Source organism: Elephantulus edwardii, unplaced genomic scaffold (genome assembly GCF_000299155.1).
Source record: "Elephantulus edwardii isolate Elephantulus edwardi_28Jun2011 unplaced genomic scaffold, EleEdw1.0 scaffold00099, whole genome shotgun sequence".
NCBI classification, from domain to species: domain Eukaryota; kingdom Metazoa; phylum Chordata; class Mammalia; order Macroscelidea; family Macroscelididae; genus Elephantulus; species Elephantulus edwardii.
In genome coordinates this window covers 1438508-1464542 of record NW_006399849.1, presented here as the reverse complement: position 1 = coordinate 1464542, position 26035 = coordinate 1438508, and the positions used below count along the sequence as shown (strand labels likewise).

General features: G+C 36.7%; 2 protein-coding genes across 2 annotated transcripts in view; both read left to right on the top strand.

Moving 5' to 3' along the window:
• IPO11 (importin 11) overlaps window positions 1-26035 on the top strand; it is a 228489-nt gene that overhangs the window by 156302 nt on the left and 46152 nt on the right. Inside the window, 1 exon segment of the mRNA XM_006891505.1 lies at window positions 564-685. Within this exon segment, the coding sequence (XP_006891567.1) occupies window positions 564-685 (122 nt within the window).
• LRRC70 (leucine rich repeat containing 70) lies at window positions 14921-16780 on the top strand. The gene has a single exon (XM_006891504.1). It carries the CDS (start codon window positions 14921-14923, stop codon window positions 16778-16780), a length of 1860 nt encoding a protein of 619 aa, XP_006891566.1.

Below are 26035 nucleotides of genomic sequence, written 5' to 3'. Positions count from 1 at the left end.
TTTATAATAAAGTTATCTAACTCAGCAAACTAAGCTGTTGGTTTGGGGAAAAGCATATTCTTTTTGAGTACCAATAATATGGTAGACTGATTTTATGAAATAAAGTTATAAAATCATTAATTTCATACTAGGTGTTTGTTTTTTTTTAAAATTTGCTTGGTTCTCAACATTGAATTGACTGTGAAGAGTTAATTTCAGGCTTTAAACACATTATCACTTTCTTTTTAAAAGTTTGTTGCATATTTTATAGTATTTAAGTTCTTTCTGGGAACGTACCATTACGTTTTTTACATTAAGGTTAAGTTTTCTAGGATCCAACATTAAACATGCCTAATTAGGTCTTATGGAGCCTAGTTGGTGTAGTGTGTAATATGTTGGCCTGCCACACAGAAATTCATTAGTTAGAATCTCTGTCTTCATGGGATAAATATAGGTACTGTCCTATAAAGTGTGAGGGTTCCTGTGAGTCAGTAAACTTAGTAGCAGTGGTTTTTGGCTTAGGAAATTTTAACAGTATTTATCCATAGATAAATGGCATTTCAAATAGACATCTCTTTTTTTAGATGGATCAGCTTTTGGGAAATATGATTGAAATGTGGGTTGACCGGATGGACAACATTACCCAGCCTGAAAGAAGGAAACTTTCAGCTTTGGCATTGCTTTCTCTTCTGCCGTCTGATAATAGGTGAGAAATGTTTATTTCTTTAAAGCATCAAGCATCAAAATGTTATCTCTGTTTACGGTCTTTGGTATTTTGTATTGTTGGAAAGTATTGCTTTTTTGTACGTAGTACTTTGGACATGTTGTCATGCGGGGCCAGTCCTTGGAAATTTACTTTATACTGGGAAAAAGGTGGAGGGTTAGAAAAAGAGAGGAAGACCTCCACTAAGATGGATTGACACGGTGAAAATGGACTTGAACTTTTTGCAGATTGTTGAGGATGGTGCAGGATAGGACAATGTTCACACCTGTTTTCATAGGGTTGCTGAGTTGTAGGTGACTTGATAGCACCTAACAAAAACAACACCACAACATAATATTTTTTTTAAATGTATTTATTTATTTTTCATGTCAGTGAACATCTACAGAGATTTTGGAATTCCTTTCATTCATTGTTGCGCCCTTCTCTCCGTGCCCCCCCGCCCGTTTGCTCCTCTCCTTCAAAAGCAAAACTCCCTCATTGGTACGCAATCCCTCCCCCCCCACATTTCCCAACCACACCCTCAACCCCAAATATAATCCACTCTGCAACCCTCATTCCGTACTCTTACGATAAACATAATGCCCTAAAATATAATACTTTTAAACTATTCTCTCCCCCATAGACTTCAATGCCGTAAACATATTTCATCCAGTTTTTCTCAGTCTTACCCCCACCCCGATGTAAGCCTCATTCAACATAATAATTTTTAAAAATTTTTTTACATTGAAATTTTAATGAAAGATTAGAGAGAGCTTGGATTTCCATTCATTCACTCTTGCATATTATCCTCCCTGTCCACTCCTCCCACCATCCCACAAGTTCACTTTTCTCTTTGAAAGGAAAAGGGAAAAAAAATTCTTTCATTGTTATATAATCTTTCCCACCACCACTTTACTATGCAGCTCTTAGCATGAAGACTCTTGTCATGAAAATAATACCTAATACTATATCTCTTTTATCTCTCCCTCATTTGTTTCAATGCGGGGTTCATTGTTTATATCCTCTTATCTTAATTTCTCCCAAACCCAATATCAGTACTGTTTTATAACAGTGGCATTATGCAGTATTTGTCCTTTTGTGACTTAGATAATTCACTCAGCATAATGTTCTTTAGGGTCACCCATTTTGTATAATATTTTAGGAGTTCCTTGTTTTTCAGTGCAGTATAGAATTCCACTGTGTGACTATACCACAGCTTCTGTGTCCATTCGTTTGTTGATGGGCACTTGGGTTGTTTCCAACTCTTTGCTATTGTGAATAGAGCAGTAATAAACATGGGTGTGCACATACCTGCTTGTTTGGCAGTTCTGGTTTCTTTAGGGTATATTCCCACTAGTGGAATTCCTGGGTTAAATGGTATTTGTCTTTCTAACGTTTTGAGAAAGCACCATACTGCCTTCCATAGTGGTTGCACCATACACTCCCACCAACAGTGAATAAGAGTTCCAGTTTCTCCACAGCCTTGCCAGCATTTGTTGTTTGCTTTTCTCTTAAATTTTGCTATTCTTACTGGGGTGAGATGATATTTCATAGTTGTTTTGATTTGCATCTCTCTTAGAGCTAGGGATTTTGAACATTTCTTCATGTGTTTATTGGCCATATGAATGTCTTCTTTGGTGAAATGTCTATTCATATTCTGTGCCCATTTTGCAATTGGGTTGTTTACTTTTATCTTGTGGTGCTCGAGTATTCTATAAATTCTTGATATAGTCTCCTATCAGATATGTTGTTAACAAATATTTTTTCTTAGTCTGTGGCTTCCCTTTTTACCCTTTTGGATAAGTGTTTGGATGTTCATAAGGATTTTATTCTTAAGAGGTCCTATTCATTGATTTTACTCTCTCGTGGTTGCAAGTACAACATAATAATTTTATTAGTAAATAGTAATAAGGTTGTTGTTGACCTAGATATAGAAAGGTGTAAATCTGACATTTTTTTGAGTAGTATGGTTGACGTTTCCTTTGATAATAATTTTACCAATTTCTTTTCATTCCTGCCTGAATTTTTGTGTTTGAAAAAAAATAATAACCAAAACTACTTTTAATAATAACCAAGGTGAAGTACATACATTCAGTGATTTCAACACCTTTTTTTTTATTTTTAATTTTTTAAATTTTATTTTATTATTTTTGTGTGAGTGTACCGTCAAATCAGATCTGACTGGTACAGGAGGAAATTGTCCCTCCTTCCCCGGCAGAGCATCTGGTGGACTCGAACCGTGCGCTTCTGGGATTGTAGTTGCAGCTCCTTGCCACTAGGCCACCAGAGCTCCCCAACCTTTTATAAATCCAGTTTATAATTTTACTGAAATTTTAGTGGTGTTATAGACTTACTTATTTTTCATAGTGATTTGGGTGCAGAATCCATATACATTGTTTTTCTTCATTCACATTGTGTTTCACATTCATCCCAATACATTGCATGGTTTGTTTTTTTTTTTAAAAAAAATTTTTATTTTATACTGGTTTGCTTACGAAGTTTGAGTTCTTTTTTGTTTTTTCACACCAGATCTTTCCCATTTCTCACTCTACCCATCAAACTGTGCAACCCTCTGATTTCTCCCTGCCCATCTTCTCCCCTCTGATCCTCCCACCCCCTTTGGATACTTGTATTCATTTTACTAGTTATCTTTTTGTTTCCACAATAATGGTCTTATATAGTATTTGTTATGAGAGACTGAGTTCACTCAGCATAATGCTCTTCAGTCCCATCCGAGTAAGGTAGTGATTTCAAGATCATTACTCCTGGGTGCTGCATAGTATTCCATCATCTGAATGTACCATAATTTCTTGATTCATTCGATTATGGTTGCAAATTTGGTCTGTTCCCATGTTCTTACAATGGTAAGTAACACTGCCATGAACATTGGTGTATAAATCTCTGTATGCGCCTCCACTTTAATTTTCTTGAGATATATTTCCAGCATGGAATCACTGGATTATATGGAATTTCTGTGTTCAGCTTTTTGAAGAAATACCAAACTGTCTTCCAGAGTGGTGGTACCATTTTACAATCGCATAAACAATGTTTTAAGAGTTCCTGGCTCACCACATCCTCTCCAACATTTATTACTTGCTCTAAACTTTGCCACTGCTACTAGTGTGAGATGGCATCTCATTGCGCTTTTGATTTGCATCTGTCTTCTATCTAGTGATTTTGAGTATTCGTGTATCCATGTTGTTGTTTGTTGTTATGTGCCGTCGAGTCACTTGCGACTCATAGCGACCCTGTGTACAGCAGCCCTAAACTCTGCTCTGTCCTGTGCCAATCGCACCGCCTCTGACAAAGCAAAATATTACAATGAAATTTGCAAGGAGTTGGAGTCAGAAAATCAAAAGGGCCGAACTCGCTCAGCATATCTTAAGATCAAGGAACTGAAGAACAAATTCAAACCTCGAGTTGCTATAATCAAGGATGTTTTCGGCAGAATGTTAAATGATCCAGGAAGTATTAATAGAAGATGGAAAGAATATACTGAGTCACTGTATCGAAAGGAATTAGAAGACACAGAAGAATTTCATGTATGCATGTTAGACATCGGAGTATCTTCCTTTTTGAAAAGTCTTTCCTTTTGCCAATTTGTAATTGTTTTATCAGTCTGTAGGATTCTGTAAACTTTTGATATGAGACCCTTGTCTGAAATGGTATTGTCAGATGTTTTTTTCCCAGTCAGTAGGTTTTCTTTTCACTCTATTGGAAAATGTTTTTGATGCACACAGAGATTTAATCATTAGAAGATCCAGTTTATCTCATTTATCCTCTCCTGGTTGTATTTCTGGCTGTATTTGTCAGGCTTTTTATACCATGAGTTAGGCCTTACTATGTGTCTTATGATCTTTATGGCTTTTGAGCTTTACCCCTAGGTCTCTGATTCACCTTGAATTGATTTTTATTTATGGTAAGAGATATGCATCCTGCTTCAGCTTTCTGCAGGTAGTAGTACAGTTTTGCCGGAATTGTCTGTTGAAGAAGTTTTCATTTCCTCAGTTGATAAGTTTTGCTTCCTTGTTGAATATCATAGGTTAATGTCAGGGTTCTTGATTTTATTCCATTGTTCTCTTTGCTAGTCATAGTACCAATATCATGTTGTTTTAGTTGTTATAGGAGTCTAGTTGTTTTGAGGTCAGGGAGTGCTGTGCCTCCCACTTCATTTTTGTTTTTCAGAAACACTTTACTTATTCAAGGTCTCTTTCTCTCCACATAAACTTGCCAATTTCCTTTCTCTCTCTTTGAAAAATTAATTTGATACCTGTATTGGGATTGCATTAAACATGTGGATTACATTTGGTAAGATGGCCATTTTTACTATATTGAGTCTTCCTCTCCATGAACACGAACATTTTTCCATTTGTTTATATGTTTTATTGTGTCTCACAGAAATGTTCTGTAGTTTTCTTTGTAAAGATCTTTTGTGTCTCTAGTTAGGTTTATTCCTAAGTATCTCAGTTTGTGGTTTGCTATTGTAAATGGTATTCCTTTCTTGGTTCCTTATCTGTGTTATTTTTGTTACTGAAGAGGAATTCCACTGACGTTTGTATACTGATCTTATAACCTGCCACTCTGTTAAATTGGTCTACTAGCTATAAAAGTTTTTATGTTGAGTCCTTGTGGTTTTTGTGTACAAAATCATATCCTCTGCATAAAGCAACAATTTAACATAACTATCTGTTTACCTATTTAAGTGCCTTTTATTTCCCTCTGTTTATTGCCCTAGCAAGAACTTCCAATACAATACCGAATAAAAGTGTTGACAGTGGGCAGGCATCCTTGTCTGGTCCCTGTTTGTGAGGAAAATGCTTTGTCTTTCTCCATTGAGAATGATATTGGCTCTTGGTTTTACATATACACTTTTCACTATGTTGAGGAAATTCCCTCCTAAAATAACTCCATCTCCAGAAATTCTTATCAAAGACCAAACATTGATAAGCTTCAGAGTCAAACATGAGTATAGACCTATTTTAAATTATTAAAAATAAAAGCAAATTGAAACCTGATGGCGAGAGCTGATTCTTTGTGGGGGTAGAGGGGGAAGGAAATATAGTAAAATCATTAGAATATGTCATAGGGCTGTTTTAGAGCATATGAGTCTTAGTGATAAATTAATCAAATTAAGCCATGTGGTTTTAGAAGACTTGCTGTAGTATGATGATTTAGATTAAGAACATAACTGATTATTTTATGCTAATAATATGACGAATAACCACTTACATAATGTAAAGCCAGTTGCTTTACATTCGTTCATACCTTGTTTCATCATAGAGTCAGGAAACAGCAGTTCTTGGGAAAATTGAGGGTCAGTGTAAAAGAAGACCCTCAGTGAGATAGATTGACATAGTAACTGCAACAACAGGTTTCAGCTTCGTGGTGATTGTGAGGATGATGCAGAATAGGGCAAAGTTTCATTTAATCTTTTGTTCACAGAGTTGCTATGTGCCATAACCTTGTCATCACACCTAATCCTTGAAACAGTCCAAGGCTTGATAATTGCTTTTTTACATAGCAAACCAGTACATTAAAAATGTTAAATAATTTGTTTAAAGTTTGGAGATCTAGCCTGTGGCACAAGCAGATTTAAACTGGGGTAGTTTGTTGCCAGTGCCTTCCTCCCTTCCCCCCAGGTGGTGATGCTGCTTTCCAGGAGGACATGTCTAAGACAAGTGTATTTCTCAGTGATGTTTAGTAGCCTGCCTTTTAATTTTGGAAGACAGCTTCAAGTGACCTACACTGTAAATTAGTGCTATTCTTTCTCCTTTCTCTCAGTGGAGAAAGAGTAGCTTGAGAATTATTCAGCTTTTTAAAATTTAAATGTCAGAGATTCAGGTCTTTAGTAATTGTTTCTATCTGCCATCAGATCACTTGGGACTCAGTGACAATAGCTCTCAACTTAGCTCTATTCTGAGCCACTCTCGCTGTCTCTGACACACCTACCCCATTACTTAAGTTACTGTGTCAATTCATCTCATCTGGGTGTCTTCCTGTACTGTCCTTCCACCTTTCCAAGAATAATGCTCTTCTCCAAGAACTGGTCTCAATTATTTCTTTTTGGTACCATTTTCTGTCCCATCTCTTTGTGACCCTTTCTGGGGCATTCAGTTATTGCCGATAGCATCTTTCAGTAGTGCAACTTGAGGTTTAAAGTCTTTTTTCAGTTCTTTCCTCTTGAGAATTCATATTGAGTTCTTCCATTTTTATTCTCTGATTTCAGCTGTTTGCACATTGCATTATAATACTTTGGTTTGTCTTCCTGAGCTGCCCTTTGAAATATTCTGTTCAGCTCTTTTACCTCAGCGTGTTTTCTTTGTTTTGTCTTCTTGATGCTCTGGTGCAGTTTTCAGAGTTCTGTCTTTTTCTTTCTCCTTTGTCTTTGTGATGATGTTTTCCTCTCTTCATGAATGATATCCTTGATGTTGTTTACTGCCACTAGGTCACCAGAACATCTAGTCTTCAGTCATTGGTGTTCATTGTCTCAAACCTGCCCCAAAGATGATCTTGCCATTCAGATGGAATAAGTTTAAGATTGTATCTCGGTTCCTGTAGACGTACTTGAATTTTCTTCAGCCTTAATCTGAACTTGAGTGTGGATGATGACCCCTTGCATGACAGAATGAATCCTTGCTCAATCTTATACCAGCTTCACAATTTTTCCTGTGCTTGAGCCCATTGTTGCAGTCATTGTATCTTATTCAGTATCCATCTTATTCAGAATCTCCCTCTCTATCTCCAACTATGTATTTGTCACAGCATGATGTTCTTCTGCAGGGACTGGTTCCTATTAATAATGTAACTCTACTATGGAAGGGATATCTGGTGGTCTGATGGGTAAAGAATTGCCCTAGCAACCCAAAGGCAGGTGGTTCAAGTCCACTACCACCAGCTGGTCCAAGGGAGAAAGTTGGGAAACCACTTGCCATGTGAGTTACGGTCTCCGAAACTCTCTGGAGGGTCAATTATGAATCAGTTCTGACTCTATAGCGCTTAACAACAACAGCATAGTATGGAAGAGGTTCTCTGTCTTTTTTTGTTTCTAAGGAGCCTCTCCTTTTGCATTTCTTTTAAGACAGATTTGTTTGTTGTTTTGGCAGTGCACTATTACCTTTTTGCTTTTTTTTCTCAGTCTGTGTACAAATTCTAATCTAAGCATCAACATAATCAAGTGTTTTGGAATTTCTGTTTTTTCACAATATTATCCATATTAGGGACCTCGGGTGGCTTAGCGGTAAGAAAGTGTGCTGCCTTCCAGAGAGGTGTGTAGTTCGAGTCTCCTCTCATGTAATTTAACCGCCTCTGAAAACCTCCTGTTGGGATTCAGCCATGGGTTTGTTCAGACTTGATGGTACACAAGAACAACATTTATAATTTGTTGTTATTCCTACCATCAAATTCCTTTGTATAAGTTATTAAGACACAGGTAAACAGCTGCTCAACCCTTTTACTTGAAAGGCTTAATTAAACATGAATGTTAAACTAGAGTCCAAATAGGAGAAGCCTTTTTGTGAAGACTGGTGACAAATACTTTTATTTCCCTCTACCTCATGTTTGTAGGTAAAGAACAAGACAACTAAATCTTTGAGCTGTTTTGTGCACTGCAGTGTATATATAACCTGAGTGACAGAAACTACCATTTTTGTTCACCTTATTACTAAGCTTTCTCTCACTCTTCTTGCTAAATACTTGCGGACTGTCCATGAGATGGTACTTTGAGATGCCAAACAGATGGCTTTCTTTACCACCTGGAATTTATACGATATAGTTCTATAGTTTTAAATTTTTTAATGTTTTCTATTGTTTAGTAATTATTGATTATAATTATTTTAGCTCAGCTAAAATGGAAAAAATAACCCTTTTACATATGGCTTATTTATATTTGAATTTGTTATTTTTTGGGGGGAAAAAGGAAAATTATTTCCTGGGTTTGATGATTTTTTTAATTGAAAGATTTTATCACATTTTCCACAAAGAACATACCATAAAAATAATAGAAGTACACGCATGATAAAATAGAAATAATGTAAAATATGTGTAATGTAGCACACCTATACATGTTTAACATGGCTTAAGAAATTTTTAGAAGTGAGTTTTCACCTCGTCAATTCTCAATTTGCAATCCACAACTGTATTGGCCTATGTAAATCCTTTTCAAACTTTAACATCACCTAAAGTAGTGTTTTCTAATGGGACTTATGGACTTCTCTCTTTTCAGTCTAGCATGATACTGGGAAGTTTACAAATCAGCTATCTTGCTGGTTGTCTGTGAAACACATGTCTGATTTCAGCTATTTATTTTTTCATAAAATATTTGATAAATAAAAGATGACATCAAGAAAACCAATTTTTCCATCACACCGAAGTGTCTTATGTTGACATGTTGCTATAAAGTATATTCCCTTGTGCTTCTGAGTAAAACTTATGGAAAACACTTATGTTTAATATCTGTGATGTTTTAGAAGTGGGTTGCTATGTCTTTCTTGAGAGGTGCTTAAGGATGGATCCAGGCTTTTAACCTCTTTAGTTAGTTATGAACATTTTACTGTAGAATAGTTTATACAGTGCATAGATTGCTAGACTGAGTGCTTGTATCAAAACTTTAATCAGAATAATGGGCTTTATTTTTTTATTTTGTTGAACTAGGATCCTTGTTCCTTTTTTCCACATTAGTTTGCATATTGTACTTTTGTACAGAGTATAGATTCTGTTTGCGAGATTAGTTGTCTTACATTACTTGGTTGCTACAAATCTTAATAACAAAGTACAGAGATACCTGAATATGGTCTTATTTATTTACAGAGTAGTAAGTAAGGAGCAGTTTTCATTTTTTAAAAGATGTTTTTGTACGTGAGATAACAGATCCTATTTTTCTTTAAATTGTAACAGTTTTTCTCAGATTGTTATAGATGGATCCAGTTGCCACCCCTTTTTTTTTTAAAGTGTGAACTCTGTGACACTTTAAAAACAGCAGTCTATTTGAGATCTGTTTAATTATGCATGAATTTCTAAAAACTGTTCCAAGATACTTTTCCTTACCAGGGTAATTTAGGGCAGAACATACATCGATAAGTAGAAGATTGTGAATGCTGTTATTGCTATTAGTTGCTCTTCAGTTGGCTTTGAATCAGGTTGATCTCATCTGTACATGATGTAACAAAATGATGTTCAGTGCTGCACCGTCTTGACAATGATCACGTTTTGATTCCATTATCATAGACTAACTTCCAATTTAGGTGACTCGACTTTTGATGCTATTTTGATCCGTATGGTTTTTATTGACTAATTTTTGGAAATAGATCACTAGATCTTTCTTCCTAGTCTGTCTTTGACTGGCAGATCCTCTGAAATCTATTCATCACTGATGACCCTGTTGGCATTTGAAATACCGATGGTGTGGTCATTACTATACTAAGGCGAACATAGAATGACAAACTAAAAAAAAAAAAAAAAGAATGACAAACTGACAGATAATTATTAATAGTGACAGCAGGTTAATGTCTTCTTCTGACTTCTGACTGTTATCTAGTATTTCGAGTTTGAGTCCCACATTTCATTTAACAGATGCATTTGCCTTATTCAGTGAAGTTCTCTTTCAGGTAGCATTTCATCCTAATGAATTGCATTGTGTTGTTTTCCATTATTTTCCTTAATATGTCTCTGTTGTATGGTTTTGTGTATGTGTATGTGTGGTTTGTGAAAGTAGCTGGGCTATCTGAAAACCATTCCTCTTACCTGCTCCAGGTACTGCCTATTTTCTGTTACTGTTTATAGTATATCTTACCTCTTCATTGAATTTGCTTCTTACTTCATTATGAAAATAGTACTAGAAATCATATGAAAAGCACCTATCTGCGTACCTACATCTGTACTCATAAAATCTGGCTTTCTCTAATGTTATAGAATATAAACTATTCTTTTTGGCTAAGTTCATTTTTCTACTTGTGAACTTAATCTCCTCCCTCCTAGATTTATTGCTCCTATCCTAGAGAGGGTTAAATCAGGCTACTCCTTGGAGGCAAGGATTCTGGGGCTTCGTCTGACATACTTTGCACATGTTGTAAGGAGAGACAGGTCTTTAGAGAGGGACATCATGCTTGGGAAGGTGGAGGGACAGCGCAGGAGGGGAAGACCCTCTATGAGGTGGATTGATTCAGTGATTGGGGTAATTGGGATGGATGTGTCAGAGGCAGTGCGATTGGCACAGGATAGAGCAGGGTTTAGGGCTGTTGTACATTGGGTTGCAAATGACTGACACTGACGGCACATAACAACAACAACAACAACAGCAACGACAACAACATAATTAGCATTTTTTCTTCAAGTGTTTTTTCTTCTATTAAAGCCTGATGGCTTTAATACCTAATACTATACCTAAAGATGCTATAATACTTCCAACATTTTTTTTTAAAAAGAAATGAAAAATGTGACTGAACATTTTGTAATGATTCAGTAATGTCCTTTTTAATCTACTGCCAAAAAAAAAATACCCATTCCTTTTTCCTGAGCTCATTTCATTTAAACTTTTATCCCCATCTCTCCACTGTAATTACTCCTGCCATGGTCTGTCATTTGTTCTGTGTTGCTGAATCCAGTGATCAGTGCTCACACCCATTCCAGTGTTACTTCTTAATTGTTTTTAGGTCTGGTTGATTTGGCTCCAACTCTCATATTAAACAGAATAAAACACTGCATGGCCTTGTACCGTCTTCATAGTCATTTGCTCTGCTTGTACCCATTTAAGTAGCCATTATGTCAGTCCATCCTGTTATGGGTCACTTTCTTTCTGCTAATCCTCTGCTTTACCAAGCATGCTATCTTTCCCCAGGGACTGCTCCCTCCTGGTAACATGCACAAATCATTTGAGACGTAATCTCTCCAATCCTCACATTAGCATGCTGTCAGGTCGCCCTCCCTCAGAACTGGGAGTGTTTGAACTGCTGCCCTTTTGATTAGCAAATGAGTGCTTAGTTGTTGAGCTCTTTATCCAGACCCCTCTGCCTTTGAGTTGATTTGGACCCAATAACCTTCCATTGAGGTTCAGAGGCTGTAAGCCTTGAGGATAAAACAGTAGATCTTTTATTTTTTGCACAGAGAAGGCTCCTTAATTCTACTAATACTGTCAGTATGTTTTCAGAGTATTATTGTAGTTGTTGATTACCATCGAGTCGAGCGTGACTCATAGTGACTCTATGAACAGAAGACCTAATGCCTTTCTATAACTGTCATTATTTCTCCAAGTTCATAGAGTTTCCAGAGGCATGTGGTTTAGGAAGTGGATGCCACTTCTGCTTGCAAGCCTGGTTTACAACTGGGAGCTTCACTAAATATGTTCACATTGGGAAATCATTATGGTATTTGATACCCCAATGGCACAAATTTCAGCATCACAGCAAACCCAGGTTACTTCATATAGCACATTGACAAGGAATGATGTACAATGTGGAAGACTGTTCCTCCAGATAAAACATCACTACTCTCATTTAGTAGTGGTTAAGTGTCATAAAGTTGAATATGACTCATAGCGACCCTTGCACAAAAGACCTGAACTCTGTTGTATAACTAACATCATTTCTGTACATTAATTGAGTTTAGAGAATTTGTAGAGTTTAGAGAGTTTGCAGAATTTAGAGAGTTTGTTGCGTTTCCAGGGGCATCTAGTTTAGGAAGTGGTTGCCACTACTGCTTCCCAGCATAAATCAATCTGGAAGCTCATCCTGCATTGTACATAATGTGTAACCATTATGGTATTTGACAAGACTATGGAACAGCAGTAGTAAAGGCGATTAAAAAAAAGTTGGAAAGCATAAGCAATATCCTTTGGAAAAGTAATGGATAAGCAGTACATGATATTGTATTTAAATCTTAAATATTTATCTTAAAAATATTACATTATATACAAAGAAATTTTTATTCTGCAACATACAAATACAGGAATATAAGGCAAATAATCATTAAAAGCCACTTAAAGGTCTGTCTTGGAGAGGATGAAACCAACGCTGTCCTTGGAGGTTAGTATTTTGAAGCTCCACCTCACTTACTGTGGGCACATAGCCTGTAGAGATTGGTCCTTGGAGAAGGACATCATACACGGAAGGGTGGACAGATAGTGCAGGAGAGGAAGACCTCAGATGAAATGGATTGATGCAGTAGCTGGGGCGATGGGGGTTGGTGTGTCAGAATTAGTGAGACTGGTTCAAGACAGGGAATGGTTCAAAGCTGCTGTATATAGAGTTGTTATGCATCACAGGTGACTCAACCAATAACATTCTATGACAGGTTTGGAAGTAAGGAGTGGCATCCACTTCCTAAACAGTATGGTTCTGGAAACTCTGTGAACTTAAATAAATGTCGATATTTACCATATATTAAAATACTAATTTGCAGTACTCAACATTTTGTTTTAAAAAACAAAATGCCTATGTATGATTCTGTGAAAATGAAATAGAATTTGTATACTTCCACTCAGTTTAAAAAATTGTCTTTGCAGTTTCTTGCTTTGCATCAGAAAGCTGGACAATGACTAGGGATGATAGAAGGAGAATTGATGCCTTTGAGCTGTGGTATTGGAGAAGAGTATTGAATATACTGTGGACTGCTAGGAGTATAGACAGGTTCGTCCTAGAGAGGGTGAAACCAGATTGCTCCTTGGAGGCAAGGATTCTGAAGCTCCATCTTGGCAGCATGTTGCATGGAGGGACCAGTCCTTAGAGAGAGACTTCATGCTTGGGAGGGTGGAGGGACACTGCACAGGAGAGGAAGACCCTTGATGAGATGGATTGATTCAGTGACTGGGGTAGTGGGGGTAGGTATGTCACAGACAGTAAGATTGGCATAAGATAGAGCAGGGTTTAGGGCTGTTGTACACTATGAGTCACAGGTAACTCGATGGCACATAACAACAACAACACTACTCTCATTCCCATTAAATTGGAACCAACCCATAACTGACCCTCCAGAGGGCTTTCAGAAACTATAAATTGCACTTATGGGGATTGAGCATCTTTCTCTCCAGAGCAGCTGTTGTTTCCTCACCCAAAGAGAGTGAAAAATTGATGAAAGGGCACCAAGAATAATGAAACGGCATTTGTAACAGCATTTATATTTTTCCTCTCATCTCAGTTCTTAGATGTGATTAATAACCTTCTCAATGACTTGATGTGTATTTTGTTTTTAAAATTTAAATCATTACATATAACACTGAAGTCCCTAATATGTACTCAAAACAATGTATATCTTACATATTTTTAAACTTCACAAAAATTACTGACTGTATATCTTGATCCAGCTTGCTTTTTTCTACATAGTAATTTTTGGAAACATACTATTTTTTCCATTCTGATCTAAAAATTCAAAGTAATTTTAAAAAACTTCATTCTTAATTTTGAGGGTTGTAAGAGATGTTTAGATGTGTGTTTTAGGAAAACTGAAATTAGCTACATTCTGAAGAAAAAAAATAGATTTCCTTTCAACAATACTTTTGAAACACAGATAAGATTACTTCCTGTCTCTCAGTTTCCTGTATCCATGGCAACCTTATTTATACACTGATTGTAGAGGAACCAATGGGAAGAGTGGTTTCCTGAGCAAACTGTGGCTTTAAAAAAGAGGGGTGGAGGTCAACAATACCACAGAAAGAAGTGAAGTTTACAAGTGTCGCTCAGCAGCTTAAATTCTATACTGAAATCAGCAGTGATAATATGAATTTACTATTATTGGTAAGATTCCTTAGTTGTGAACTTCTAAATGAAGAAAAATTTCATTTTGATAAAAATGTTTAAAATGTACTTTTTCTATAATCTGAATTTTACGCAATTCTGTTATTTAATTGATATTTGACTTTTATTGATTATGGTAAAGGCATTTTTTTATGCAGAGACCTTCATTATTACACCAGCATATGGTTCATTAAAATTTCAATAAAATTATCAGTGAAAATTTTAAGCTAATCCTGCAAACATTTTGTTTTGCAGTTTATTAATTTGAATGAACATTTTGTCAAATAGTGGCTTAATTGCCTGGAGGTACGTCAAATCCTAGAATATAATCCAACCTTCATTATTTTCTGCTGTTACTGTAATATGATTACAATACTTTTTATTATTGTTAAAACAAAATAGAATACAGAATAGCTATTAATATACATGCTCAACCTAAGCACTTTGACGATTTACAGTTTTACCTTCTCTTTTTATAGCTAATTCTGATATGAACAGAAAAGCCAAGAACAGGGCTATGTGTGGATTACAGTTTTCTCTGCCTTGCCTACGACTGTTCCTTCTTGTTACCTGTTGTCTTATATTAATATTCCATAAAGAGATTCTTGGATGTTCGTCTGTGTGCCACCTCTGCACTGGGAGACAAATTAACTGCCGTAACTTGGGCCTTTCGAGTATTCCCAAGAATTTTCCTGAAAGTACAATTTTTCTTTATCTGACTGGAAATAATATATCATATATAAGTGAAAATGAATTTGCAAGACTTTATTCTCTTGTAGCATTGTATCTGGATAATTCTAGCATTGTCTATGTATACCCAAAAGCCTTTGTTGAATTGAAACATCTGTATTTCCTATACCTAAATGATAACTTTATAAAACGCTTGGATCCTGGAATGTTTGAAGGCCTTTCAAATCTTCGTAATTTATATTTACAGTCTAATCAAGTATCTTTTGTTCCAAGAGGAGTATTTAATGATCTAGTTTCAGTTCGATACTTAAATCTACAAAAGAATCGATTATCAGTCCTTGGGAGTAGTACCTTTGCTGGTATGATTGCTCTTCAAATACTTGATTTATCAAACAATAAAATTTTTAGGATATCAGACACAAGCTTTCAACATCTTGCAAACCTTAGTTGTTTGCATTTAGAAGCTAATAACTTAACAAAAGTACCATCAAATGCTTTTGGAATACTTAGGAGTCTTAAAAGACTTTCTTTGTCACATAACCGGATTGAAGCAATACATCCTTTTGCATTTAAAGGACTTGTCAACCTGGAATATCTCTTCCTGAAAAATGCAAGAATTAGAAATGTTACTAAGAACGGGTTTGGTGGAATTGATAATCTTAAATATTTAATCTTAAGTCATAATAATTTAGAAAACTTAAATTCTGACATGTTTAATGTGTTAAAGAACTTAACATACCTTCAACTTGATAACAACAGAATCATCACCATTGATAATGGTACATTTGCAAACATGGGAGCATCTTTGAAGATCCTTAACTTGTCATTTAATAACCTTACAGATTTACATCCGAGAGTCCTTAAGCCATTGTCTTCATTGGTTCGTCTTCAGGCAAATTTTAATCCTTGGGAATGTAACTGCAAATTATTGGGCCTTCGTGACTGGCTAGCGTCTTCAGCCATTACTCTAAACATCTTTTGTCAGAATCCCCCATCATTGCGTGGTCGAGCATTGCATTATATTAAGTGGACTGATGTCACAAACTGCTCTGTACTTTTGACGAATAGATCCAGAACTTTGGATATAAAATCTCTTTATACTCATCAGAAGACTACTGCATTTATGATGGCTTGGCATAAAGTAACTACAAATGGTAAACATTTGGAAAATACCGACGCGGAGAATGCTACATTTGGGGAACAAATTCATACATCATCTGCCAGTAGAGTTTTTCAAGACAATACCTTTGGTAATCCATTAGAAACAACCTCATTGTTACCTGTGCACATACAGTTTACTTCTTCTATTAACCACAGTGCTCTACCAAGTGATACTGTAGCAGTATCTGGGGAAACATCTTTAATTTGCACACAAGAAGTTGAAAAATTGAATGAGGCTTTTGACATTTTGCTAGCCTTTTTCATCTTAGCTTGTGGTTTGATCATTTTTCTGATCTATAAGATTGTTAAATTTAAGCAGAAACTAAAGACACCAGAAAACTCCGGGGAAAATAGACTTGAATACTATAGCTTTTATCAGTCAGCGAGGTATAATGTAACAGCCTCAATTTCTAACACTTCCCCAAATTCTCTGCAGAGTTCTGGCTTGGAGCAAGCTCAACTTCATAAACAAATAGTTCCAGAAAACGAAGCACAAGTCATAATCTTTGAACATTCTTCTTTATAATGAAACTGGGTATTGGCTATAAGAAAACTTTAATGCCTTGGCTATAAATACAACAGTAACCTCATTACAGATGTACATACTTTATTTGTAAATACATTTAATTATACATGGATTTATAGTTATTAAAACACATGGATTTTAATAATTTGTCAATAGTGTATCATTAAGCAGATATTTTATTTGGCAGACACGGTATTAATTAATAACTAAGAGTTGCCATTTCTGCAAAGCAAATATTATGCTAAACTCTCCAAGAATTGTATTTAATCCTTAAGCAGTCTTCTAGAGGTAGTACTAACTAATTTCTTAAGAAATGAATTCTTTAACTTGTGTCACTTTAAATCTGTATGACTGTTGATGCCATGCTCTTAGCTTCATGCTGTGGTGCTGCTTAGGTACTATGATTATAATTCCATGGACAGTGTTCTTTTTTTCTGTGCAAATTGAAATCAAGAGGAGGCACAATTGTTGTACAGTGCTGTGTAGTAAGTCCTATAGGTAAATGGTTGATAGTACAATGCTATATATAGTAAGTACTCTCTCTACTGGAGATATTACTGTTATAACATATGGAAGCCAGAAATTGTGAGGCGAAAAAGTATTGAAACTTGATCATAAAGTATAAAATAAATTAGTACAGTAAAGAAAACTGAGTAATCAGTAGAGATGACACCATATTTAAGAGCTAGAGAAAAAGAAAGCTGCTTTTCAAAAATGAAAACTATTTCACTATTGCTGAAATGTGAGTAGTGGTCTATTTTGGAAGCTCGCGAGAGTTATCAGATGATGAATGTTGTTGGGAGGTGCTGTTGAGTTGGTTCTAGCACAAAGTGCCTCAGTGTTTAACAGGCCAAAACATTTGTTTTTGAGCCCGTTGTCGTTAGCCACTAAGTCAGCCCATCTCATTGAGGATTTTCTTCTCTGACTCACCCTCTGTTTTACCAAGCTTGATGTCTTTCTCCAGGAACTGGTGCGTCCTGATAACATGCCCAATGAATGTGAGACTAACTCTCCCCATTATTTTGGTTTTAAGAAGCATTCTGGCTGTACTTTTTCCAATAGAGTCTTTTGGCAAGTCTATGATACAGTTAATATTCTTTGCTAACATCACAGTTCATAGGCATTAATTCTTCAATCTTAAAATATTATTTTCCGGTTTTCACGTGAATATGAAACAACTGAAAATGTCATTTGAATCAGCCACACTTTCGTCTTTAAAGTTACAACCTTGCTGTTTAGCACTTTGAAGAGATCCTTAGCAGATTTGACCAGTAGGATTAAATTTCTCATTCTTTGCTCCTTCTGTGAGTGTTGATTATAGATCCAGGTGACAGGAATTCTTGACAGCGTCTTTTCTTTGATTACCATGATGTTGCTTACAGGTCCAATTGTCAGTAATTCCCTCCCCCCACCCCCTTTGTGTTAAGGTTTAATCCACACTGAAGACTGTAGTATTTGATCTTCAGTAAGTGCTTCATATTCTCTTCACTTTCTCTACCTAGCTTGAAATTTTCTCACTTAACCCAGGCACAGTCTGCACAACAGATGAATGTTTTCTAAAGAAATCTGTTCATTTTATTTGTTATGTGCCGTCAAGTTGCATGCAGCTCATAGTGATCCCATGTACAGCAGCCCTAAACCCTGCTCTTTTCCATGCCAATCTTATTGTCTCTGGCACACCTATCTCCATTACCCCAGTCACTGACTCAGTCTACCTCATTGAGGATCTTCCTCTCCTGTGCTGTCCCTTCACCATCTCAAACATGAGGTTCCTCTCCAAGGACTGATCCCACCTTGCAATGTGTCCAAAGTATGTTAGATGAAGCATCAGAATCTTTGCCTCCGAGGAGCAACCTGGCTTCACCCTCTCCAGGACGAACTTGTTTGTTCTCTTAGCAGTCCATGGTATAGTCAACACTCTTCTCCAACACCACAGCTCACAGGCATCAATTCTCCTTCTATCATCCCTAGTCATTGTCCAGCTTTCTGATGCATAGCAAGTGATAGCAAAGACCACAGCCTGTATCAGGTGCACTTTCTTCTCCAGACTGACATTGTTACTCTTCAGTACTTTGGAGAGATCTCTGACAGCAAACTTTCCCAATGCAATTCATTTTATTTTAGAAGAGAATATGTGTTTCATCTCAAAAGACATTTTTAATAGTTTGCTGAATTTTGTTCCTGTCACACTACATCCTCCCCGAGTGGCCACAATTGACTCTTTTTTAATGACTGAAAATGTATATTCATTGAAAAATTTTATAAAATATAAGAGATTAAGGTGCGTTTGATACAGGCCATGGTCTTCACAATCACTTGTTATGCATCAGAGAGTTGGACAATGACCAAGGAGGATAGAAGGAGAATTGATGCCTTTGAGCTGTGGTGCTGGAGAAGAGTATTGAGAATACCATGGACTGCTAGGAGAACAAACAGATTTGTCCTGGAAAGGGTTAAACCAGGTGGCTCCTTGGAGGCAAGGATTCTGAGGCTCCATCTAACATACTTTGAACATGTTGTAAGGAGAGACCGGTCCTTAGAGAGGGACATCATGCTTGGGAGGGTGGAGGGACAGCGCAGGAGGGGAAGGCCCTCTGTGAGGTGGATTGATTCGGTGACTGGGATAATCGGGATGGGAGTGTCAGAGACAGTGCAATTGGCACAGGACAGAGCAGAGTTTAGGGCTGTTGTACATAGGGTCGCTATGAGTTGCAGGCGACTCGACGGCACATAACAACAACACAACAACAGGTTAGTAACCCTTCATGTCCCGATTCCTCACCTAAAGTATTCAATGTTAAAGATATTGAGAGTAGCATAGGTAACTATTCGGAGTAGTAAAAAATTCATTTCACATATGATCTTAAACCAGAATACTCCCCAATTTCAAAGAAGCCATTTTTTCCCCTTGCTTTAATTAATTTTAATGAAAGTTTACAGAGACCTAGGGTTTCCAGTCATTTGTTCTACTTTTCTCCCTGCCCAACCCTCCCATTCCCTTTTCCCCTTGAAAAGTAAAAGAAAAGCTCTTTCATTGTTGTGCAATCCCTCCCTCCAGGTCCACACCACTGTGCAGCAAAGAAGGCATTTTTTAAAAAATGCAATTGAATAGTTTTTCTTTATTAATACATAATTTGATTTAGGCCTGTGGAAAAACTTCAGTTTTCTTAATAGCTGTTTCTATCTGAAGCTAAGGAGCTCTGGTGACTTAGTGGTAAGGAATTGAGCTGCCAATGAAAAGGTACCTGGTTCTAATCCACCAGTTCCTCTGCGGGAGAGATGTGGGTAGTTTACTGCTCATGAAAACCCACTAGAGAGTCAGCTATGGATGGGTTCTGGCCTGACAGTACATGTGAACAACACGTATGAAGCTAGATACCCTACAACCAGATGCTCTACTGAAGAAGGAGCTCCTGTGCCAGTCAGATCCTATTCGACTGCACACAACAACAAAAACCATGGGGAGAAAAGATACCCTAATAGCACAGTGGTTACGCTCCTGGCTATTAACCAAAATGTTGGTTATTCTTCTTTGAAAATGTTAGTTTACATCACGTATTTGATTGATATTTACAACTAATATAACAATGAAACTTCAGATGAAAATTTTTTTAAGTAATGTGTGCATAATAATTTTGTAGTATAATGCTTGTATTTAACTATTTCACATTTTGACTAGTTTTACCTTTAATAAAACCAACTAAATTAAAGCCAAGTAATATGGTGAGTTAACGTAACTAAAGCACTTTGTTATTCTCAATATTATTTTCCTTTCCCTAACATTTACTAAAGATGCTTGATGATACCACTGCAGCATAGACCTACACTAATTTAGGAGAGCCCTGGTGGTGTAGTCCATGGAGTGTTGTGCTGCTAACCCAAAGGCCTGCCTTTGTTGCAATTTCAATCCATCAGCAGGTTCATAGGAAAAAGAAGGGCAGCCTCCTGTGTGACATGCAGCCTTGGACTCCATCTGGAAGATCAGCTAAAAGTCAGTTCTGACTCAGTAGCAATGAGAGAGAGGTCTTAAAATGATTGTTGTTGAAGGCTATTTTTAGATACGAATCTATTTTCCTATTGACTGTTTTCAACAATTGTTAAGGTTCCAGGCCATGCCAAAAAAAAAAAAAAAAAAAGTCAAGACTTTATCCCCATACGAAATGAGAAATAGAGCACACAACTATTAACTTACCATAATATCTAAACAAATAAAATTTTAAATTATATGAGGTTCCATTGTGAAGTTTCAGAAACATCTCTCTCATTTCTGTCATGTCTAGAAACTTACAAGCCCATCATAGCAAATGAGTTGAGAAGTCAAGATGGGTAATTTCTTGTGTGATTTATAGCTTTGCAAGCCTGCCAGAAGGTTAGCTATGAATTGGTTCTGACTCAGTGGCAATTAATTCCTGTTTTGATTCTTATTGCTGTCAAGTCTGAACTGACTCAGAGCTGACCCTCCAATTGGTTTCTGAGACAGCACATCACATGGGTGGAAATTGCCCACATTTATCCCTCAGAGCACCTGGTTACCACCAGAGAGATCTGGGCTTTGGGTTAGCAGATAACTCCTATAGACTGCTGCCAGAGAACTCCTGTCCAGAGCCAGGGACTGTGTATATTTGCACTTGCTTAGTCAGATTTGGAAGTCCTATGGGATAAAGTGGCTGTGTATAACCCAGTGCTTTGTCTTAGGCAATGACTTGCCAGTGGCAGCTGCAACCATGCTGTAATGAAGCTAGTGAGAGCACCCTGGCTTATTGTCATTGCATGGCAGGTCATGTGAAGCCACAGTTTGGGAGCTGTGATAGAAGCTGTGGGAATCAAGTTGTGCCATCCCAAACTCTACATTAATCCCACCTTCTGATGACTTTCCATCAAACCTTTCCTCTCTATTCCATCGTCGTATTTGCTGTTGGAAATTGAGCAAATGAGTATTGTTTTAGTTCATACCTGTAGAAGAAGGCTATAATTGGTAGATTTGGGGACTGAGATTTCTCATGATCTTTTTTAAAAGAGGGATTATACGTGTTTTGATAATTGAAAGGTAAGTAAATGGGTACCAGAGAGGGTGGACATTGTACAAAAGTGAGAAAATGGTAATGGAGAAAGAAGATCGAAATACCTCTTTATTTTCTCCTAACATTTTTGGTTTTTTTTAACTTAGTAGAAGGACCTACTCAATGTGTAACATTTCCTATTTAGTAAATATACTCTTCTGCTCACCTGTATATTTTAAATCTACAGTTGAGACAGATTTTTACTTTTTTTTTTAAAAAAAATAAAATCTTTTATTGTGAATTGAGTGATGGTGTTTATAGAGCAGATAATTTTCTACACAACAATTCATACACATTTTTGTAAAAAAAAAATCACCTATTTTCTTTTTATTGTTGAGACTAAACAAAGCAAAACACATGCCGTACAATAGCGTCTACCATAAAGTGACCATTATGTCCTGTGGATTGCATTCTTCAAGTTGTATGGCCATTTTCACTCTTTTTTGGAGTTGTTCCTCACCCATTACCATATGTTAACTGCTACCCTAAAATTCACCTCACTGTCATCTAGTTGGTTCCCACTTAGAGTGACCCTCCAAACAGCTTCTGAGGCTGTAAATCATAAGGGGAGGAGACAGCCCATTTTGTCCCTTGAAGCAGTTGGTGAATTCAAACTGTCAGAAATGGAGCCAACACCCTATGAATTGTGTCATCAGAGGAGCTCCCTAAAGTTCCTCTCTAATCTTTCAAGTTACTGTTATTTTGATTCCACATAGCAAGCTCTTGAAAGAATGTAATAATTTTCAGTTGATAATGTTGATTATCAACATTAAAATCTAAACTACTTTTTTATTTTAAGACTTACGAGTATGGTTTAAGTCTTAAAGATGATCTCAGGATAAGTGTTCTAGCAGTTTGTCTAACCTTCTTAGATTTAAAAAATCTGGGTTACATGAATTTTAAAATTCTTTTCTGTGGTTCACCCCTTTGAACAGGTTCTTATGTAGAATCAGTGATAAAAATGTTTAGTAATGGTAGCGAGCACCATCACTTCTTTTCTCATGTCAAAGGAGCCATTAGTCACAAGTTCCACATCCACCTTCTCTGTGCTCTCTTCCTTCCCCTGTTGTTCCAGGTATAGAAACCAATTGTTTTTGTGGGATGGCTGCTTACAAATTCTTAGATGGATGATCTAATTTCAAAACATTGAAAACTCTGTAGTGAGCCAGAGTTGCCCTATTTCTAGACTTTTTGTCTCATAAGAAAAGTAGTATACTACTTTCCATGCCATTTTGTTTATTAACTTTTTCTTACAATATCTATTGAGCAAATTTGGATTCTTTTCAATAATTCATACACATAAAGTTTTGTGACAGTGATTAGAGGCTCACGTTGTTACAACACTCATTTCATTTTCCCCTGTCACCATTACTACTCTTTTCCTAAATCTTCCTGTCTTCTGAACTTTGTCCGTAGACAACTATGCTAACTTTTTTATCATAAACGACTGCCTCTTGTTGCCTCCCTAGAGTTGTTCACCTTACATATTGGTCTGTGGCTTTGCTGAATATTGAACTATAAGTTCAGTTCCAGCCCTGAAGGGTAAGCCTAGTCATTTTAATATTTTGAATTTTGTTCCAGATTTTCCTTCCACTCTCTCCAGGACCTCCTTTTTTTTTTTTGGAATTCCATTCATTCATTGTTGCACTTTTTCTCCCCGCCCACCTCCTTTTATGATCACTTTCACAGTATTAACCATTGTCAGTAGCAGTAGCCAGGCATGATCTAGCTTTTCATCTGAGATTGTAGACAGTGAAGTTCACATGATCCATTAGTCCTTGGATGTAATAGTCTTGTATTTAATTTTTTTTCACCACTCTTCTTTGCTCTGGATAGGCAGCCACCAACAGTTAATCTTATTGGTTAAGACTAACCAATAGTTAGTCCAAGAAACGACGTCTTGTAAGCTTTCAAGACTCCAGTCACACTACTCACCAAAGTAGGATATAGAGCATTGTCCTGGTAGACTGTTGTCATCCAAGGCTTTGGTTCTGAATGTACAGATTTTATTCTCTCTTTTTTTGCCCAGGTTTATTTTTAGGGAAAGCCCAATTGGTAAAGAGATTCGAATCAAATTTGAATCACCTGTAACAGTATTTGTTGCATGCAGTATTTTCAGAACATTTATTGATACATAAACCATACACAGAAATGGACTACTCACTAACAGAAAGCTAAGGAAATAGAGCTTTCAAACAAAACATACCCATGGGCATTTCTTTAGCTTGTGAATTATATAAATATCAACTGATTAAACATTGAAATCAAGGGACAAGCAGTTAGGGCATTTTCACCCCAATTGTCTTACCTGCAGTAAAATAGCAGTAGCTATAAAATAACAATAACAGTAAAATATGCCCTATTTGTTTTTATGGGATGTAAAAGTGGAGCAGAAAGTCTGGGGAATCTTTTGCAAATTCTGAAAGCTACTTTAATGCTAGAATTTTGTGACACCTCTTATATGCAGTTCTCTGTGTCCTCTCTAGACCATTTACTCTATTTTCCTACGCATCTAATTGTTTTAAATACATCCCATTCCTGGTCTCAGGCTATAAACATGTACATATGAACAACTCTAGGGAGGCAGCTACTCCTTAGAAGAGTAGACTTTATTTATATGTCTCCACTGAATAGTTTCTTAATTAATTTTTCTTATTTAGATTTTATTTATTTTTGGACGGACTTATAACCTGTAAGTGATTGAGGAGGAGTTTGTAGGAGTTTTCACAATTTTTTTATTATCTCATTGCATAATTAGTCCTCCTCTATTATTTGGCTAGTTCTTGCTACATTATGGAGGAGTACTGATGCTAATTTGGGGACTAAGGTGCATCTGACTCAGGCCGTGGGCTTTCTGATCACTTGTTATGCCTCTGAGAGCTAGACAGTGAATAAGGAAGACAGAAGAATTGGTGCCTTTGAGTAGAAGTGTTGGAGGAGAGTGCTGAACATCCCCTAGACTGCCAAAAGAACAAACAGATGTATTTTGGAGAAAGTACAGCCCGAGGGCTTTTTGGAGGCAGATATGATGAGGCTTCATCATACATATGTGAGACATGTTTCTAGGTGGGCCTTTTCTCTGGAAAAGGATATGATGCTTGGAAAGATGGAGGATCAGGGAGGGAAAGGAAGACCTTCAAGCAGGTAGATCAACAGTGACTGCCACAATGGGCTCTAGTGTGTCAAGAAGTGTGAAGATGGCACAGGATAGGACAGGGTTCAGATCTGTTGTTCATAGGGCCGCTTTAGGTTGTACTAAACTCGATGACACCTAACAACAACTTGACATCAACTTTCTACCACTTTGCGGTTGCTGGTAAGTTCTTGTAGCTGTACACTTTGTATGTGTGAAGACAGAAGAAGTTAAGAGTCGTTCTACTGAAAGCATTAATGAGGTCTGTATATTGCAAATGTGCTGCTGCTGGCCCAGATGAGCCTCATCTCATTGGTCTAACTCTTGAGACATCATATAAAATAGTAGAGGACAGTAAAGCTTAGTAGGAAATAGTTTTCTGAGACTGAACAGTGTGATGACATTATACATACATAGCTTAATTTTTCTTTTCTTTGATTTCTTCCTGCATGCCTTGGGTTTCCAGTATACATACTTAGCTTCAGCCTGTTATTAGTTTGGATCTTTGACTTTGAAAAACATTCTTTTTCCAGGGTACTGCCTTGGAAATTTCTTTTTCTGGCTTTAATACATGTTTTTGAGGTCCTATATCACTAAATTTTTATGTTCTTCGGCAGTTTTCATTTGGCTTTCAAAGGCCCTTATTCTTCTAAGTTAGCTGCTTATAAGCTATGAAAACCTTTTGATGCCTTATATTCCACAATGAAGTGTAGAGTCATTTTATTGCAAATACAGTTAACCAGATGAATTGAAGGAAAAGGATTTCAGGCAGATGAAAAACCCATGGGATGAAAGTTCAGAGCCTGTTGTTAGGTGCCATTGAGAGGAGTATATGAGTCATAACTCATAGCAACCCTCTGAACAACAAATCTGAACCCTAATAGTTTCTCAAACCATCCACTCTTCTGCAGTGATACCAGATTTTATACTTACCTCTTATCTTTATGCTGAGCAAATAAATTGAGAAGCTAGGCTTTGCGCAGAATATTAAATGATCCAGGAAGTATTAAAAGAAGATAGAAGGAATATACTGAGTCATTATATAGAAAGGAATTGGCAGAT